Source organism: Saccostrea cucullata, unplaced genomic scaffold (assembly GCF_032062105.1).
Source record: "Saccostrea cucullata isolate Sc308-1 unplaced genomic scaffold, CSIRO_AGI_Scuc_v1 ctg999, whole genome shotgun sequence".
Taxonomy (NCBI): domain Eukaryota; kingdom Metazoa; phylum Mollusca; class Bivalvia; order Ostreida; family Ostreidae; genus Saccostrea; species Saccostrea cuccullata.
The window spans coordinates 212494-234564 of NW_026933174.1; the positions used below are offsets into that span (position 1 = coordinate 212494).

The following is a 22071-nucleotide window of genomic DNA, read 5'->3' on the forward strand; positions in this document are numbered from 1 at the left end:
TTCATACACGCATGAACAGGGGGATTTCAATTATTAAAAATTATATAATAGTCATCAAAAATTGGTACCCTCCCTGTCAACAAGGACAACAACCAATGTATATTAGCGATAATTCAACAATTTATCACAGATTATGTTTTTTTGACTTTATGTTACATAGCAAATTTGCTAGACATCCTATCGGGGGTAGTTCACACTGTTTTAAAGAAACATTTGTTTTAAAGAAACATTTAAAAGAAAAGTTTAATACTCAAATGTCACCCTATTTTTATAAATATGAGTGAAAACGAGAGCGTGTAGAAAATCTAATCAATTATTTTAAAAAAAACAAAAATTGTTCTTATCCACGTTTTTCTGAAATTCAAACAGATCATGAAACTTGAATCCATTTTGCGTTAAACCCTCAAAACAAATTTAGAATAAGATGTACTTGACAAAACTGCAAAGGCCTAAGAAGAGCAACAATTTGCAAAAACAGAAAGACAGATTTATACGCTATTTTCTTAAATATTAGCGGTCTTGTTGTTCAAATACATATATAGGGAGGCAGTTTAATTTCTGGAGGAGTCTAGTAAGCAAAATATTTGCAAAAAAATTGAAAGGTTTATGAGAGGAAGGAAAGAGAATGAGGAATTCACTACATTAAATTTCTTCCTGACAGCGTCCAAACCCACAGGCCATGAAGAGTAAATGTGTTTTGGGGTAAACAGAAAGTTAATGTTTTGTCACATCAACAATATTCGCCAGATCTTTTATACTTTGACTTGTTTCATTTCCCAAACTTAGGAATTTTTCCTAAGTTTGGGAAATGAAACAAGTCAAAGTTTAACACCTTTCAGAAAGAAAAAAACAAGCACAGCAAATCATAGGATCTGCCATTTTCCAGTACATGTATACGAAGGATCATACTCAAAACTGTGTTCTAAAAACAATTAGAAATTGAATAAAAATGTTACGGACATGTCTTTTAATCAAAAGAGAATATTTTAGTTAAATCATGAAGACAAAATCATAGAAAAGCGATTTTTGTTTCTTTCCGAGCCCTGATGACATTATTTATTGAACGCCCTCGTAGTATTTACTGTGCACCAGTCAGATGAGTTTTAACAAGCATTGTGAGAATCTATTATAAAACATACAATTATTATCATCTAACAGAGAACGCATTTATTTGCATTGATATTTACACGTATGTTAATATAGAGAGAAGAATTATAAAAATATACAATTTATTCACCTTGCAATTGATTCAATCTTTTTAAAAATATGTTTCTAACATTATGTTTTAAGTTGTTCCTTTCACTGAGAACACGGTCTCTCGCTGTAACCTGCCAAGCGACCTTGCAGGAAAATGGGAAACCACGGGGTCAGGATTCAAATTTGATGTAATCATAAATGAAACAAATATCCGTTTTCAAACTGAACCTAATGCAATTGATTTCGTGGATTCTATATTCGCATGTCAGAAAAAAAATCTGGTACCCGGTACCTAATGACACGAGTTATGGCTGGAGAATGGTAAATGGTAAATTCTTAATCCTTATGATATAACAGTATCACAACAATACACAATAACTTAAAGTTTTAAACGTATACGAGTATTCTAATCTTTTATGCTTATGATATCCGATCCACAGCCAGAAAGAATAACTTCAAAAAATTGATATCTAATTTGAAATGAATCAAAATGAAGTTTGAAAACTGAATATTTTTATGCAACAATTTTCATTTTATTCATCTTTATAAGATTCAAGGTCTTTGGAAGACGTAGAAAAGGTCTTATGAAAGTTGACATTTGTACCCTATAAAAGTAGAAAAAATTAATAGAGTCTTAGATAAATAAGATTTTCTTGAATCCAGCCTTACCAATACTTATTAGCATCATATGAAATGAGAAGTGATTTGTGGTGTCTTGCAATGATAGCAAAAGCCTTTTACACTATGTATTACAGAATACATGACGGAAATAAAAGACAAAATTACCAATAAGTATTAAAATCATGACAATTTCTCTGAATGCCTGGATACCTATTGTTTTTAACCTAAAATACATGTATATATTTGTTGATCAATTTGCATTTAGAAAATGCATTGTTGGTATTCCAATTCGCTTTTTCTGCAAAAATATTGGAAATTTGATCATTTTTCCTATATAATATGATTAACTTTTATCGTTAACTATAAAGAAATACTGTGGATAAATTTACATAACTTTGTGGATTCAGAGATACTTTTATGAGTATTTTTGATTACTTAACTGCTAATTTTATAAACCTGAGGATTGGACTACCTTAACAATTGACATGTTTTAATTAGAAACAAATTTTACTGAATTTATTTCTTAGTACAAGTATATAAATGTATTGGAATCTTAAATGATACTGTATAACATTACCGAGTGAAAAATAGTTACATCGGACAAGTGAATGAATGAATGTAAAAGAAAATTCAAGTGACATCATAATATCTCATTAAATACTGTATTATCTTATGCTTTAGTAAAGAAGTCCTTGTATGCATGGATATCATTCCACAAACTAACAACACCGTTAGATACATAATAGGTAAATAATAAGCTTTTTTAAGATTCAAAATGTAATCTCTTTTATTTTCCATCATAGATTCTTTCGTTACGATAAATTTACGTAAATCTTTATTAATAATAACTTTCATTCTAGGTAAACAGAACAAAATCCGTTGCATATCCCTCGGGGAGAATTAGATATTTCCAGAATGTTCAGGAATGCCTTGGTTTAATCGTGTAGGTATAAAGGGAAGTCAAGGTTACAAAATCCTTAGTCGTAAAGTAATATCAATTTATATTTACCAAAGAAAGGATTATTATATTATTCTGAAGAGCTAGAGAAAGTGTCCAGCCGAAGTATGGAATAAATGAGAATAAATGTGTTATAAAGCATGTTTATAGAATTTTTTTTTTCTTTTGTGTGAAAAAAGATTAACGATTAAAGGGTTGAACATAACAAAGATAACGTTTTATCACCCCACTCCCTGCTTATAGAACCAACTTATTCGGGAGGAGATAAACGAATGCAGTTTATCACAAGAAGTTGTTAAATGTTAGATCTTGAGTAAATACATTATTTTTTGCAATTCAAACAGGAAAAGAGAAAAAAATAAAGCCTAATTAAAAAAAACTAGTATTGTTTAATTATCTTCAATAGTTATTAATATCCGAAATACTAAAACTGATTTAGTTCATATATACCTGAAGCACATTTGCAGTTATGTTCTGCAGCAAATCAAATAATAAAGAGGATGTGTGTGTATAGAGCATTTATTACAAATGCCAAATGAAATAACAGATTTTTCAATTTAAAAAAAAATATCACACAACTTATACAAATGAAAACTAGAACATGTATTGAATATGAATGGAGGACTGAAGGGTTGGAAATAGATAATTGTAAACCGCCTTTTCGGAGTCTAGCAAAATAGCTGTTTTTGTAACCAGGGCACGAGCACTGTTATTTTTAATGTTTACGTTTCACCGGGTGTGTTCAATTTTTCTAACTTTGCATACAACCATAAGAACATCTTTTTCAACAAGGCGAAGAACATGATTAAGTTTTTTTTTATTGAAATGGACAATCCTTTAAGAATATGTTTAAATGTTCTTCGTCATGACACACTCTTGGTTTGCTAGGATCTGTGGTTAACGTATGATGACTGTCGGCTATGCAAACTCACCTAATTTTAATTTCCCCGAGGGTGAACTGAACCCATTTTCAATCGATTCAGCCTTTCTCCATGTTTGAATTCTAAGTACTAGTAGTTTTACAGGTTGTGAAATGGTTGAAAAGGGCTCCGGGGGTTCTCCAGAATTAACGTAGGTCGCGGGTTTACAGGGCTTTTAAAAGTGTTCGAAAACATACCATGAAAATTACCTATATGATTTTCCTACCTTTGATTTCCATTCTCTGAAACTTTTATAAAATTCGTCTGCACCGTTTTTGTGTAATTGAATTCCAAAGATGTCATTGTTGTAGTTACATTTCCAACGGTTTTCTATTGAATTCTATAGGAAAAACGTCGTTTTTGGCTTGTTTTTTAGGTAAGGTTATGTTTACAAAAATATAAATAATTTTGAAATAGTGCAAACGAATTTGTTTATCCTTTGATATTTGATTAATAGAATTGATTTAAAATACATCTATGTAAATAAATTAATATGTCTTTGGGTTCATTTTTCGTAATTTAATCATATTGAAAAATATAGCATTTTCAAGAACAACGTCATAAAATATCGCGACGTCACGCTTGACGTCGTGAATATTGATCCGGTATACAGAGCACAAAAGAAATTACAGGGATTTTAAGAAAAAGGAAATTCACACATATTTGCTTTCAAATGACCACTATCGTAATAATTTAAGGGGGGGGCTTTGTCCGAAAAGTCTTTGTGTGAAATTTTCAAAACTTTGACATTTCTTTCCTGACCACTTGCTCTTAATTTTTAGGTATTAAAAAGAATGCCTTTATATGCTTATTTTTACACAGGAGCACGTGCAAAAACAGTGTGAAATGCTAAAAATAGATTATTTTCAGAATCCACTGTTCTACCCCAAATATGCGCTAAAAAGAACCAAAAATGACAAAAAACATTCAAAATCAACAGGTATTGAATTTATATGACTTGCATCTTTAAAATGACTGCAAATTCACGGTAATTCATCTCGCATGAAAAATTATAATGGAGCACAATGTAAGTATCACCCCGTTTTTCTTGTCGTATTTTTTATAAGTCCGACATGCATAACAGATAATATCTTAAAAAGCTTTTGTGTGAAAATGTTGTAATTCATATTTTTTAAAAGAAATGATTCATCTATTTATTTTAACAAAGAAAAAAATATACCTTTATGATAAAATAAACGAGAAATATGACGTTTTCTTTTATTTTCGTACTCTTGTGTCATAAATATTGACCTTTTTGCACTAAAATAAGGTAAGTAAGTACTGACAAAAATCCGAATATAAAACTATTTTGCGAAAACCAGTATTTTATTTTGATTAGAAAAATTTAAACAGATTAATTCTTTTCTTCTTCATTCAAATCATTCTCCCCCCCCCCATTTCCCCGTCAATCAACACCTATCAGAACCTAGGAATGACTTTATACAATAAAATCTAAATGTATTATAAATCAATAAGCAAATATAGGTACAAGTACATTTCTAATTTTTTTTTTCTTAGTTTTATCCTGAAAATACAAATAATGGTAAACATAAAATGAAACATATTTCCCTGATTTAGGCTGCTTTCTTTGCTGAATTTAATCTTATCTATTTGCACTTATATATCAGCATATCATCGAGGTATTTCTTAACAACTGAAATTGCTATGAATTATCAACCGAAGGAAGATCATTCTAATATTAACAAACTCCATAAATCAAATAAAACGGTTATTAATGATGAATAAATTTTCTTTTTGTAAATTGTGTACGGTTCTGATTATTAACAATGTTATGCCTATATCACAGTTGCAAAAGTCAACAGGTAAAAACAAACGTCGCTATTGTGACGTCACATAACGCTGCTTTGACGTAGAACGACATAGGTCCCCCCTTAATAAAATAACTATTAGACATTTTCCCATTTCAGCTTATTACGTCTAATATTAGTGAAAATTCACGTAAAAGGCGTAAACCAACAATCAGTCCTTTAGTTTGTTTTTTTTAAATATATTTTCTTTATGTGTATTATTTCTTACCGTTTCTTTTTTATTATTATTCATGCGCGGATTTTCGCCGGACTTTGCAAAATAAAAGTGACCTTGTATTCCCCTCAGGAAAAGGCAGACTCCCCATCCCCGTTGAAATCGCAGATCTGTGATCTGAGTTTGTTTGAAGAGTCGTAGGTATAAAGATAATTTAGAAGTCAAGGACTACTAACACCCCCTAACCACGAAATATGTTTTTACGCTTTGTATATATCCTTTTTCTTTAGAAAAGTCAGCAAGACTATCAAATCAACAATAACTTCTGAATCAATTTCCGCCAAATATCCTATATTTTTAATTTAGGGGAAAATGAATGGAAGATGATTTTTAAACTTCCATTTAAAATTACAAAAAATAGTAAACTTCAATGGTTTTAATATAGAATTTTAAATAAAATACTAGGTACAAACTCATATCTAGTATGTATATTAGGAAAAAGATGATAACTTATGTTCTTTCTGCAATATGGAAAAAAAACATGTTTATGGGAGTATGACAATGTAAGACCTTCCTCAAAAGTTTTGAAAGATACTGTGAACAAAGGATAGGGTTGCACTTTCATTTACAAAGCAAAGTATTATTATGGGATCTCGAGCAAAAAACAAAGATATGCATAACTTGCTGGCCGTATGGATTATATATATACAATGAGATTTATAGAAAAGAAAGTATATTAAAGACTTGACTTCACATATTAAACTTTTCTCTGAAACTCATACATATTTAGCATATTAAAATGGTGACAGAGAGATTTTTGACATCAAATGGAATCAGTGGAATCAATTGTATCATAAACTTTTATAAAATTACACAGTCTTATTTATGTAAAGGAATTAACATTCCAACTCTCTCTCTCACTCGTGCTCTCTGTTTTTCTCTCTCTCAAAAAAAACAATCTGTAAAAATATTAAATTTTGAAAGAGGAACAATGAAACAGATTGTGTAAAATTAATAAAGAATTTTAAAAAATTAATCAAGGAAAACGCTCATTCACATTAAATTCTCATTGTTATTTATTAATTTGTTTTGTTTTCACCTGTTACAATATGTATTTTAAAGATTTTTGACAAATAGGCACAAGAAACTTGATCAGAAGTGACTGGTCGGCAAGGGGTGTTCACTCCACCATGGTACCTTATCCAAACTCTGAGCTAGTGTAGATGTGTATTTCCTCCACTCCTGATCCCTGATATTGTGCGAATGAACTTTCGTGCTTGAATACGGATCTTTATATGCATATATTTCCTGCAGTCAATGCGAATTACGAATTTGGTTTATCATAGGTATTATGGCTAGTTCAACATAGGCGTCGGAACCGGGGGGAGCTAGGGGGGCATAGCCCCTCATTTTTTGTAAATATATACATGATATAGGCAGTGAAATTTGGAGTTTACTTTTTTTTGTTGGTTTAGCCACCCCCCCCCCCCTTACTTTCACCTTGTTTCCGAAGCCTCTTCTTCCCAAGTCAAGAGTTTCTGATCCGCTCCGCTCCACATAAACCCTTGACCGAATAGGCTAAGTTTGATGGGGTTAGAAATGCGTTCTCTGATTGGCCTCATGTAAGTTTGCATGAACCAATCAAAGTCATTGTTTTATTTAAACTGAAACTAAATCGTAAACAGAAAACCACGCCAGTTTTCGTCTCAAGGATAACATCTTTTTCCTTTAATAGAACAGTCAAAGGTTTGTCTTGGCTTTTTAGTTGAGTGATATTGAATTTATTACCGACTACCAATATTATCTCGAATTCTCTGTTAAATTCGTTTACTCTGATTGGCTAATAGCAGAGGTCAGTAGAGTTCAAAATGTGTAATCTCACTAGATGGCGTGACAGTAAACCCCGTCAAACTTAGCCTATTCGGTCAAGGGTTTATGTGGAGCGGAGCGGATCAGAAACTCTTGACTTGGGAAGATGCCGAAGCCCATGTTCACAAACTGAAATCACAAAAAGTATGCAAATTGCTATAAATAGGATTTTAAAAAATCAATACAGCATAAAGACCTATTATAATACCGAAATTGTTTTTGGTTATATAATATTTTATGCCAAGGCTATTATATTGTTAACTATTGAGTGAAGGTTAGTGTCAAGGCTAACGTTCGAATTGCACAATTACATTAAAATGTCAGATTTTGTAACATGTGCAATTATAAAAATCAAATTCATATCAACAACTGGAAATATTTTATGTAGCAATACATCATTCTCACCTATATATGGGGTTTATGTCTCTCAGTTGCTTCGATACGCAAAAGCATGCTCTACGAATTTGAATTTATTAAGCAATTTCCAAAACATTTTTGATAAAACAAAATATCAACAGTCGCATTTGAATTCATCATTTTGCAATTACGTTTGCTCGAAAAATGTCCTTATCAACAAAAAAACATTATTTTCATTATATGCTGACTGTCGTTTTGAAGTTCATACTAATTGTCATTCATTACACACTTAATTTTTCCTGATTAATTCAAGGGGCACACAGCTCTTATAGCTAGAATGCTCACTCCTTCATGACACCTGATATATGTATCACCTCTAACGTTTTTAATGTTCATATTTGATATGCTCCGGAATTGTATCCATATATGTCGTTCACATAAATTTTGATTAATACCTTATAATTTCCCTCTTGACATTTGATAAATTGTTAGAGAATGTAACATCCAGTGTAAAACATGTTATTTTGATTCAAACAGTGAAGGTAATACAAGAATTTATCTATTAGCTCATTTTCTCATCAGAAACTACGACGTGTCGATCACATGTTAAACCACTGGCTAGAAATATTTTCCAAATTCATTCAATTTGCTTTTTCACAGAACTCTCACTTTCTGCGAAAATGGTGTTATTTTGATACAATCAGTAAAGTTTAATACAATGAATTATCTCTTATCTCAATTAATCATCAGAAACTACGACAGACCGATCACGTGGGCTAGCCATATTTTCCACATATAAATTCATTCCAATCCGCTTTTCACGAAACTCTTGCACAAAAATCTAAGAAAATGGTTGCGGTGCAATTCGTAATACGTTTAATCTTAATTCTACATGTGACCGGTAAGTTACAGTGTTATATTATACATATACATCTGCATGCTTAGAAATGTCTTCTGCATTAATATCTATACGTCTGTGAATTGCATATTTTACAATTTGCATTGTCTTCAAAATATCTGTCTTGAGAAGATATTGGTGCTTCGAAATGTTTACTACTAATATATAAGTGTTGAGGAAGGGGTTTTAGTAAAAAGTTATCTTTATTGTTCAAAGTTATTTTTGTAACTTACCTTAAGTTGTTGTTTTTTCTTGCTTCTGGGATTGTGAAGTTACGAAAACAATAACATTATAAAAAGAGAGATTTTAATATGATTGTATCAAAACACAAATAGACAGATTATTAATCATCCAGATTTCAAAGCGATTTGCTTTCTATCCAAGTTTAAGTTAATCCTATCCTCAGATTTTGAAAATCAGGCATTGAGTTATTGAAAATGCTCAAAAAGATGTCACTTAGTTCTCAAATTAATTAGTATTTATTCTCTGTGTTTCTTGAAATCCCATCTTTAATCACATTATATAGAATAAAGTTTCAAAAAATGCGAATAAAACATCTCTACGGCATTATTTTGTAATTGAAAATTGATCAACAAATACATTCTGCGAAAAAACATAGATATCCAGGCTTTTGAAGAAAACTGCTTGAATTTTACACTTATTTAAAACTTTAGTATATCCTATTTACTTCGATCATTGTTTAATGCATAGTGTATGAAGAGGTTTTTTTTTCATCAAAAACACAACACATAATTTTTTTTATTTGATATCCTGCTAATAAACATTGGTAGCTGTGGCTTCATTAAAAAAATTTCGATTTTTCTAAATATGCCGTTTCTAAAAACGTCAAAGATGCTTTAATCGTATTGAGAAATATAAAATGAAAATTGTTGCACGAAAAGATTTCTATTTCAAGCTATCTTTTGGGACTTCTTAATAAATTACAAATCAAAGAGTTTTCCGTCCTGGCCGAGCATCGGATATACCGGTACTTAATTTTTTTGATTTAAAGAAAGTTTACACGATAACATAACATCATAATATTTATCTGTTGTAAAAAATGGGAAGCATTATCTACAGCATTTAACAATATTCATATACTATCCTTAACTGACTAAAATTTTCCTTTTATAAATTCAAAAATGAAGGATGATTGGGTCTTTATTCATTAAATTAGAGCATTTTGTCGCATATGTTGAATTACACACATATTTTTCTATCAATCTTCGTGCAGTTGGAAAATTTATACCATAATTGTCAAACATTTCATGCATTATATTGCATAATGATATTACATACTGACATTTACACTTGTTCAATGTCATTTTAAGTAAAGTTGTATAATCTTAATTCCTCGGCAGATCTAGACAGCAGATAAATATTTTCTCTGCTTGTTTTTATATCAGTTTTGGAAATTGATTGAGTGTATGTTCTTTAACGCCCCTCTTGAAAATTTTTCACTCATAATGAGAAGCCACCACTTGCCGGTGGAGAGCTTCAAACTTTGTCTGTCTGTGACACTCAGGGCCATTTCGAATTTTCCACACCAGAGAACCCTTTAGCTTTTGGAACACGGGATTTAGCATAGCTCATCCGACTAAAGGACAGGTCTCCACGTCCCACAGTGGAAAGCCTTATATTCTTGTAAACGTGAACATGACAAAGCTTTCTAGTAATTGGGACTGTAAGGAAATTCCATGCTTTTTTAAATAAAAATTATGAGAATTTTCAATTCTGAAGTGTCAGGAATAACAATTAAATTAAAAAAAATGGATATGTGTATGATTTCTAAGATCATAGTGTTCAGAACATACAACTTTTTTTCTTAACAAAAGAATCTTCAGAATTCCCCTTCAGAATTTTTCTTTTCTAATTATCTATTCTATGTTGGTGGCATTTTGATCGAAAAACATGAGAAACTTTCAAACTAGATTATATCATTTGCTACTGTTCCTCTTTAGAAAACTTTTTTACTACCCTACAAATATGTATTATTTTTGAAAATTAATTTACACAATATGTAATACCCATTTTATCTGTTTACCTTATAAAAGCCTTAGTTGGAAAAAAAATTCCAATGAAGCTATTAACGACATAAACTTGCAAATATTGAACCTTTCTAAAACAAAATAAAATTTGAGTGAATTACAAATTGCCACAATTAACTAACACGGGAACCTTAAGTTTAAAATTTATTCAATTTAATAATAGTGATGTCAAGGTTGGTAATAATATGTAAATATACAAAACTGGTTTAATATTTTTCTGATAATAGTTAGAATGTTTATTTACTATAGTAAATTAGAGCTATAAAACACACTATAAAAAGGTTTTAAAGCATTTATCAAAAGAAGGCTTGCAGAAAGGTACAATTTTGAACATCGGTGAAAGTTTCCAGATTGTTAATATAGTTTTTTATTTACTATTTGCATTATTGTTTCTCTTACAATCAAATGTATAAAATATATATCAATCCAGACTTCCACTTTTTATTGGTATTATATGTCCTTAAACGTAATGCGTAGTATTCATGCATTCAGATGCAAAATGAATAAAAAAAATAATTAAAAAAAACCCAAAAACAATGATGGAAGGATTATTTAAGCAAGCTAAAGCATGCCGAAGGCAAATTTAAAAAAGTAATAATTCACGGCGTTAAATCACTGATCACAGATGTCAAAATAACTATTCCTGTAATAAATTAATTTTTATTTCGAAACCAGTAAAGGTAACAGGTAGATGCGCCATACCTGACTATTTCCATGGAGACTGGTACAGTCAGGAATCGGGAAATGACGTCATTACAACGATAACTGCCGAGAAATGGGACAGCGATGAGGACGAAACTGAGTTAAATTGTGAGAATTTGTTCATTCACCCCAACCCCGGGCCCCAACAGGCTGGCAACAATGTCACGATGTTTATGGTCAGCAGGTAAGGGATGCTTAATTCTCCCTCCCAGGCACCTGCTCCCACCACTGAAATTCCAGAGGTTTTTTTAATGCCCTCTTCATATATTTGTATTATTTGAGGATTTTTATAAGATTGATCACTGTTTGTTTCATTTCCCTTTTAGTAAAAGTTTTGCATTTTCTTTTTGCATTTCATGAGAAGAAGTTTGAAAAATGTTTGAAAGAGTTTTACAAGTGACATGAACTTAAACTGTGCTTTATATAAATAGAAAATTAAAAAGAAACCATTGAAATGTACGTAGCCTTGTTAAAGTAAAGAGTTTTTTTAATATTTCTAAGACAATCCTTGTATTTCTTCTTTTTCTGAAAACTTTTTTTAAGATTGGTAAACAAAATACTTAACACGCGTAATAGAGGCACATGTATATTGTAACATTTGTTAAACGTATTGCAATACGTTCAATGTAAGCAAGACACGGTTATAAAAAATTCTTTATTTTAAACTTTGATATTTTGAGTTTAACCTTTTAAAAAAAAAATGGGTGCCACGAAATGAAAGGGTATGTACTTTTCTTTAAAGAAAAGCTGATTCCCTTTTTTATTTTCTTAACAGTGGCGGTTCGGGAAGCTGTTACTTTTGTGTAGATGTTTTATGGAGAACAAGCAACATTTTGCAATATCGAAAAGGTAAATACTCGTGGAAAATCAGATAAATCAGATGATTAATTGAAAAGAATTCATGTACAGTAATTAGCCTGACAAGGCTTAACTATCACATTTTGTCCGTCGTCCGAACCTTCCGTTTAAAATTGTATGTCCGTCTGTAAACTTTTCACATTTTCGACTTCTTCTCAAGAACCACTGGGCCAATATTGACCAAACTTGGTACAAAGCATCCTTGGGTAAAGGGGAATTTAAATTGTTAAAATGAAGGGACATATCCCCTCGCAAGGGGAGATAATCAAGAAAAGACAAAAATAGGGTGGGGTCTTTAAAAAATCCTCTTCTCAAGAACCACTGGGCCAGTAAAGCTGAAACTTATATGGAAGCATCCTGGTATAATGTAGATTCTAAATTGTTCAAATCATGACCCTATTTGCATTATTGCGGGGCCACAATGGGGAATCAAAGTTTTACATAAAATATATAGGAAAAATCTTTGAAAATCTTTTTTCAAGAACCACTGGGCCAGAAAAGCTAAACTTATATGGAAGCATCCTGGTATAGTGTAAAAAAAATAATACAAAACAAAAAAAAAATTGTTCAAATCATGACCCCCAAGGGAAAGCATGCCACAATGGGGCAAAGTTTTACATAAAATATATAAAAAATCTTTGAAAATCTTCTTCTCAAGAACCACTGGGCCAGAAAATCTGAAACTTATGTGGAAGCATCCTGGTATAATGTTGATTCTAAATTGTTCAAATAATGACCCCAGGGGGAAGGGCGGGGCCACAATGGGGAATCAAAATTTTATATAGAAATATATAGGAAAAATCTTTGAAAATCTTCTTCTCAAGAACCACTGGGCCAGAAAAGCTGAAACTTATGTGGAAGCATCCTGGTATAATGTAGATTCTAAATTGTTTAAATCATGACCCCCGGGGGAAGGGCGGGGCCACAATGGGGAATCAAAATTTTACATAGAAATATATAGGAAAAATCTTTGAAAATCTTCTTCTCAAGAACTGGGCCAGAAAAGCTGAAACTTATATGGAAGCATCCTGATATAATGTAGATTCTAAATTGTCCCAATCATGACCCCCGGGGGAAGGGCAGGGCCACAATGGGGAATCAAAGTTTTACATAGAAATATATAGGAAAAATCTTTGAAAATCTTCTTGAAAGAACCACTGGGCCAGTGACTGAAACTTATGTGGAAGCATCCTTATATAATGTAGAAAATTGTTAAAAATGAAACCATTGGGATGGGTGGGGCCATAATGGGGAATCAAAGTTTTATATAGAAATATATAGGAAAAATCTTTGAAAATCTTCTTCTCAAGAACCACTGGGCCAGAAAAGCAAACTTATGTGGAAGCATCCTGGTATAATGTATATTCTAAATTGTTCAAATAATGACACCTGGGGGTAGGGCGGGGCCACAATGGGGAATCAAAGTTTTATATAGAAATATATAGGAAAATTCTTTGAAAATTTTCTTCTCAAGAACCACTGGGCCAGAAAAAGTGAAGCTTATGTGGATGCATTCTGGGGTAGTGTAAATTCTAAATTGTAGGAATCATGACCCCCGGAGGAAGGGCGGGGCCATTTTGGGAATAAAAGTTTTACATAGAAATATATAGGAAAAATCTTTGAAAATCTTGATTCAGGAACCACTGGGCCAAAATTTTCTTAACATGTGCCCATGGAAGGATCATGGGGAAGCTGTTAGATTTCAAAATGTCTAAATTATGATCAGTGGGGTAGGGTTTTGCATTATGTATAACAAGGGTGAAATCTGGTAAAGAACAGAATGGTCAAAGCTTCTCAGGTGAGCGATGTGGCCCATGGGCCTCTTGTAATTTTTTTTTTATTGCTGATCAGAAAAGACTTACTCTATACATTCACTGTACGGGGACTGATCTTTTCTGAAAATAGTCGATTTTTTATTTTAAAATTTCCTGACAGCAAATAAATGAATGAGTGCTTGAACGGGAACAAACAAACATAAAAAAAATTCTACAAAATAAATAAATCAGCATGTTTCAGAAATGACAAAAAAACCATGATATGACAAAAAAAAAACAATGCATGTAAAATCAAAGCAACACAGATACTGTCGTTGGCCCTTATTTAGTCGTATTTTTTTTTATTACAACAGGCTGGCCCAACATTTATCGTCGGCGGCCATTTTGAAACTAAATTATTCTCAACTACCATAGATATATCAAACAACATAACTGATATATTAATTATAATGAATATTTTTCAGGTGATTGTATACCTGCTGATGTAGGGTATGGTATTTCTCTGAATATCTCCTGTAAAGCTATGAATCCCTTGTATGGCCTTCCACTCACTGTAGACACCGTCACTATGTTTAGTGAGTATATAATGTTTACCTTAAAAATTTGGTTTCGATTTTGTCTAGCAATATATCTACTGATCATCATAAAAGGACATCAGTACCTCCTTAAGGACGTTCGATCCTGAGCTTTTGAGCGGATTTTGGTCCTGTCCTTTATTAAAGTTCTAACATTTGATCTGAATTCTGCAATGCAAATGAAACTATATTCAATAAAGAAATACAATTAAATTCCATTCAAGAAGGATTAAGCTAGGAGATATATTTTGTGGCGGAAGGTTTTCTTAAAAAGAAAATGATCATTGTTATCCCTTTATAACTATCACGGTACCATAAATTTTAGATTCCTATTTTTCCACGCTGGTTGCACAAAAAGCTGTTTTTAGCTCACCTGAGCCGAAGGCTCAAGTGAGCTTTTCTGATCATATTTTGTCCGGCGTCGGTCTGTCTAGCTGTCCGTCTGTCTGTCTGACTGTCTGTAAACTTTTCACATTTTCGACTTCTTCTCAAGAACCGCTGGGCCAATTTCAACCACAAAGCATCCTTGGGAGAAGGGGATTCAAGTTTGTTCAATTGAAGGGCCACGCCCTCATTCAAGGGGAGATAATTGGGAATTAATGAAAATTTGGTGGCTTGTTTTAAAAATCTTCTTCTCAAGAACCACTGTGCCAGGAAAGATGAAACTTATGGGGAAACATCCTCAGGTAGTGTAGATTCAAGTTTGTTCAAATTATGACCCCCCAGGGTAGGGCGGAGTCAAAATGGCCGACCAAAGTTTTATATAGAAATATATAAGAAAATTCTTTAAAAATCTTCTTCCCAAGAATAACAAAGCCATAATTGATCATATTTATATGGTAGCATCCTAAGTAAGTGTAGATTCAAGTTTGTTCAAATCATGACCCCGGGGGGTAGGGCGGAGCCAAAATGGCCAACCAAAGTTTTACATAGAAATATATGGTAAAATTCTTTAAAAAATCTTCCACTCAAGAATAACAAAGCCATTATTGATCATATTTATATGGAAGCATCCTCAGGTAGTGTATATTCAAGTTTGTTCAAATCATGACCCCCGGGGGTAGGGCGGGGCCACAATGGCCGACCAAAGTTTTACATAGAAATATATAGTAAAATTCTTTAAAAATCTTCTTCCCAAGAATAACAAAGCCATAATTGATCATATTTACATGGAAGCATTCTCAGATAGTGTAGATTCAAGTTTATTCAAATCATGACCCCGGGGGGTAGGGCGGCGCAAAATGGCCGACCAAAATTTTGAATGTTATAAACCAATTTCTACTTTTTCCTAGCCACAGTGCTCAGGTGAGCAATGTGGCCCATGGGCCTCTTGTGTTTTTTTTTTTGCAGTGAAATGTGTTATACTGGCTCTGTAATATCTATTAAATTATTTCTTATGAATTCTTTCAACGAAGTGTGACAAATATAGTAAAAATATTCTGAAAGTCCGGGGAAAAATTGATCAAATTTTCACTTAAAATTGACACTTTTTTTAGTAATATCTGAAAATTTACAGCATATACAGCCACTTATGATGTTCTTTTCTAAATATTTAGATAACTTTGACCTATTTGCTAAAACGCAGAAAAAGTTTAGGACTTTAAAATAATTTTCTTGCTTATTAAATTTTCAATGCCAAAAAAATCACATTTTATTAGCGCAGAAAGGTCAAATAATTGATTATGCAGACAAATTTGAAACTTTTTCTTTGTAACAATTTTAAAGTATCTTTTTTTAAAAATCGTATTAGAGTTCATTTTGTTTCATGCTTTAATTGGATAAAAGAAATGAAGGGAAAATGTAATTTCAGTGAAAAAAGGTCATATCAAATGAACTGTGTGGCCAAAAGAAGCATATTGACACCCATTTTGTGACTTGAAATTTAAGTAAGCTATGTATGTAGAAACTAAAAATATACTTGGCAAAATAAGTTTAAGACTTTAAATATCAGGATCCAACCTCGTTAAAGTAATCATACGTAAGTATATTTTATCATTTGAGAATTTATAAATAAAAATAAAAAAAAAACATGTTTGGATTTCACAAAGTTGGAGAAAACGGAAAATATATAGAAACGGTTTTCTTTTTTCTCATTTAAGGATATCCAATCCTCAGCCAGGAAAGATAACTCCAAAATTTAATATTTAACTTGAAATGCATCAAAATGAAGCTTGAAAATGAATTTTTTTCATGCAACAATTTTCATTTTATTCATCTTTTTAAGATTCAAGGTTTTTGGAAGTCTTAGAAAAGGTATTATAAAAGTTGAAATTTGTACCCTATAAATGTATGATTGATTGATTGTATATTGTTAAACGTCCCTCTCGAGAATTTTTCACTCATACGGAGACGCCACCAATTGCCGGTGGAGGGCTACAAATTTTGTCCTATGCTCGGCACTCATGGCCTTTGAGCAGTGAGGGATCTTTTTCTTGCCAGCACCTACTGCGGCACGGGGCTTCGCTTTATACGGTCTGTACCCTATAAAAGGAAGAAAATTAATACAGTTTTAGAGAAACAAGATTTTCTTGAACCCAGACTTAGATACCCATGCTTATTAGCATGATATTGAATAAGAAGTGATTTGTGGTATCTTGCAATGATAGCAAAAGACTTTTACACTAAGTATTATATATTATATGACGGAAAAAGAAAACAAAAAAAATACCAAATAAGTATAAAAATCAAGACTATTTCTCTTAATGCCTGGATACCTATCGTTTTTAAGCTAAAATACATTTGTTGATCAATTTGCAGTTAGAAAATGCATAGCTGATATTCCGATTCGCTTTTTCGGCAAAAATATTTGACAATTTTCCCTATATAATATGATTAACTTTAATCTTCAACTTTTAAGAAATACTGTGGATAAATTTACATAATTTTGTGGATTCAGAGATACTTTTATGAGTATTTTTGATTTCTTAACAGCTAATTTTATAAACCTGAGGATCGGATTACCTTAAATGCAGGCTGTTCGTTTATCAAATGATATTAAGTGTATTTATTTCATTTAGTGAAGATTGTTTGAACCATGTGTACATTTAAAAAATCCGGAAAATATCCGCTGCGAAACGTGAAGAAATCTCTCTCTCAGAAGAAGATTTTTCCCAAATATATGATGTGTCAAATTTAATTGCACTAAGTAAATGATTTTAAAATCTATTATTCAAATCCAAAAAGTTATTTCGACTATAAATTTTTAAAAAGAGTATAAGAAATAATGAATGATAACTTAGAAAACATGATAAATGCATTAAAAAAAATTTCCATTAGATTACACTGTAAATTGGATTATTGCAGGACAAATTCCACAACGAGTTAACTGCGAATCTATGTTCAAAGGATTGTACCAGTTTTCTTATGAGGTTGAACAAGGAGACGGAGGCATATGTGACAACCCTGACAATCAAATCAAAGCTTGTCAAAATCCAGGATCCCGATACGTAGACAACGAAGTCTTCTCAATGACGTATGCCAGCTGTCCAAATGTACTCACGTCAAGAGATAAAAGTAAGGAAACAAAGTCAGACAAAAAAGATTAATGTTACTTTTTTTTCAAAAAAAAATTTTATTATTAGAAATAGCAATATATCTCCATACTCCTCCGTTGAACTTGATTCCACCTCTGAGGTTTTGGAGGTCCGTGTTTGCAATTCATTGGTAATTTCAAATACATAATCTGTGGTATGGTTTGAATGTATTTGGTTGTATAAGGAAAAAGGTTTTGTATCTAAATGTACGAATTAAGAGCCAAACAAAACATAATGCATTTAAAGAAATAGTTTGAGAGACATTTTTGTGATTTACAATCTTTTAATATTTCATAAAATCACGGAAATTTTGCTTCAACCAAATTAATATTGATGGTAAAAAAAATTATAACATATCTTGGCTTTTGTACAATATTAGTCATATTTACAGGAAAAATAGCATGCATGTATCAAAAAATAAATTGTGCTTTAATACGCATAATTTAGCTAAATTCGAAAAAAAAAGAATCATGTATCCTGCTTTTGACTAGAAAAACATGTGTATTTAAATCACTCCTACACAAAAGCAATTTACTCATTATGATACGATTTCCTTTTTAAAAAATATAAATGCTTAGTTTTACTAATTGTTTATTAAAATCAATAAAATCTGTTTACAATTAAAGCCAATTAAAAGGACTTCTCCCCGTGATGAAATATACAATATTCAAATGGATCTGTGACATACGCAAATAAAATCATTTCAGCCTGATATCGGCAAAAACAGTTAAATCCACTTCAAGAGGTTGTGCAAGTATCCTCAAATAGAGAACCTTGAGCTTTTGACCTTGAACTCACTTGATGTTTTTCTCAGAGAAAGTAAAGTATCTGTTAATAGCAACTACTATATGTTTGACAGAATAAGACGTTTCTACGGAGATTTGGCATTAAAGAATGGACTTATGTTTAATAACTGTTTGCGATGTTATAGACTTGAGATACCAGTGTCTGGGCACATGGGATGCTGAACAGTATGGTGTGGTTTACACGTTTGCTGCCATTGCAGACCCTGTAGAGACGAACCCCAGAGATAGATTCCAGTGTTTGGTAATGTCTGACATCTCAAACGTCCTATATTAGCCCTACAGGGTTTATAGGGATCTGCGGGGCTGACGCGGATCCATATCACACCCCTAGTAAATCATGTAAATTAAACCTCAAAATATACTTCTTGTGATAATACACATAGTTGTACATTGTAAACATAATATGCACAATTTTGATTACAGATGACATTAAAATCTCAAAGAGGAGACAAGAAACGATGGGTGATGTCCCGTTTTGCTGATTGTTCACTTTTGAATAGTATTTACAGTGGACCAGTCAAATTAGTGCTGAAAAGCAGTGAGTTAATCTATTATAAAACATAATGTTATTATTAAACTAATAAATAATCCTCGATTTATTTGCAATGATATTTACAAAATATGTTAACATAGTGACAAGACTTACTAAAAATATATGATTTGTTAACCTTTATTCAATTTGAAATATATATATATATATATATAATATATATATATATATATATATATATATATATATATATATATATATATATATATATATATATATATATATATATATATATATATATATATTCTAAAATTATGTTTTAGTTGCTCCTTCAGCTGAGAACACGGTCTCTCGCTGTAACCTGCCAAGCGATATTGCAGGAAAATGGGAAACCACGGGGTCAGGATTCAGATTTGATGTAATCATAAATGAAACAAATATCCGTTTCCAAACTGAACCAAATGCAATTGATTTCGTGGATTCTATATTCGCATGTCAGGAAAAATCAGGTACCAGGTACCTAATGACACGAGTTATGGCTGGAGAATGGTAAATTCTTAATTCTTATAATATAATAATATTACAACAATATACTTCACAATTATATGGACTGTTTTGGTGTTGAATATGATTTGTTGTTTACCAGAAAAAAATCAATATTCGCTTCGCCTCGGTCAATTTGATATTTTTCTGGGGAATAACAAATTATTTTCAACGCCAAAACAGTCCATAATTGTTTTTAAAACAGTCCATAATTGTTTTATTATATAATCCGGATAGAAAAAATAAGACATTGAAGGCTGCATGACGACACCATTTACATTTCCGAACTCTCATCAATGAAAATGAAAAGTCCAGATTACAGTTTGTAACCTCGGTGTTTTCCTTTCCTAGTTTCGATATGTGTAAGACGTTTTTTTAAAAAAATCCCACGATAAAATCTAACAAATTTACTAATTATACAAAGCGGGCTGCGGTAATTAATCATTTGTTTGAGGTGTTGATTGTGACGTCACAATGCTGCTGCACGCGCACTGATCTGCCGGTGAATACTGCCTCAAATCCGATTAATATGTAGTGTTATGAACTGTTCGTGCTTGTATAGATTTTATAGGGACTATAAATACACTATATTATAATTTATGTTTAAAACCGTTTGTTTTATTCTATAATACTTTAAAAATTTACAGTTTTAAATTAAAAACAAATTATACTGAATTCATTCCTTAACTGCATGTACAAGTATATAAATGAATTGGAATCTGAAATAATACTTTACTATTGAATTACTATAAATTAGATTTGATAGAAATTACCAAGTATACCAGTGAAAAATAGTTACACACACATCTGATAAGTCAACAAATAAATATAAAAGAAAAAAATACCAGTGACATCTAAAATAGAACATATTAAAAATACTGTATCATCTTATGTTTTAGTAAAGAAGTCTTTGTATGCATGGATATTTTGCCACAAACTAACAACACAGTTAGATACAGACTAGGTAAACAATACGCTTTTTAAGGTATATTGATATTCTGATAAGAGAGATAACTTTTAATGACATATATGTCTATCGTTCCTTTATAAATTTGCCAAGTTGAAGTGTATTTTTGCCCATTGTTGAGATTTAAAATATAATCTACATTTTTATCATCATTACGGTAAAAGTATGTAAATCTTCATTAATAATAATTCTGATTTTAGGTAAACCAGAGCCAATTCCGATGTATATCCCCCAGGGAGGATTAGATATTACCGGAATGTTTAGGATTGCTTGTCATTGGTTCGATCGTGTCGATATCGAGGGAAATCAGGGTTATGAAATCCTTAGTCGTAAAGTAAATATCAATTGATATTTACCAAAGAAAGGACTATTATATTGAATGCGGCCAGTGCCCAGTCGAAGTATGGAATAAATTTGTTTTAAAGCATGTTCATTGAATTGTTTTTTTCTTTTTATGAAAAAGTTTTTACAACGAAAAGGGTGGAATATAACAAATCTAACGTTCTGTCTCCCAACTCCCTGCTCATAGAAGCCAACTTATACGGGAGGAAATAAACGAATCCAGTTTGTCACAAGAAGTTGAGTAAATTGTTAAATCTTAAGTAGAAAACATTTATTTTTAGCAATTTAAACATGAAAAGAGAAAAGAAATGAAGCCTAATTAAATAATGCTAGTTTTGTTTTATGATCTTCATTATTAATAAATATTATCTTAATTAAATACTGAAACTGATAAATTACAGTGTAGTTCAAATGTACCTGAAGCACAATCTTGCAGCTCTGTTCTGCAGCAATTACTAGTAAGTCAAATAATGAAGAGGATGTGTGTCTATAGAGCATTTATTACAAAATGCCAAATGAAATAACAAATTTTTACAATTTCAGAATGCAACAGAAGGTGAGCCAAAAAAAAAAATCACACATCTAATGCAAATTTATACCAGCACATGTAATTTCTTCAATAATAAGAA

The 22071-nt window shown here is 31.5% G+C and overlaps 2 protein-coding genes across 2 annotated transcripts in view; both read left to right on the plus strand.

The window, feature by feature from the left end:
• The window catches only part of LOC134237464 (uncharacterized), a 48951-nt gene that overhangs the window by 15159 nt on the left and 11721 nt on the right, over nucleotides 1–22071 (plus strand). The gene's annotated exons all lie outside the window — the stretch shown is intronic.
• LOC134237465 (uncharacterized) lies at nucleotides 8705–21533 on the plus strand. Its single transcript, XM_062719552.1, has 10 exons — nucleotides 8705–8806; nucleotides 11527–11737; nucleotides 12329–12402; nucleotides 14651–14761; nucleotides 18065–18274; nucleotides 19226–19341; nucleotides 19524–19638; nucleotides 19914–20139; nucleotides 21033–21097; nucleotides 21301–21533. The coding sequence occupies exons 1-10, from the start codon at nucleotides 8755–8757 to the stop codon at nucleotides 21447–21449; spliced, it is 1329 nt and encodes a 442-aa protein (XP_062575536.1). The 5' UTR covers nucleotides 8705–8754; the 3' UTR covers nucleotides 21450–21533.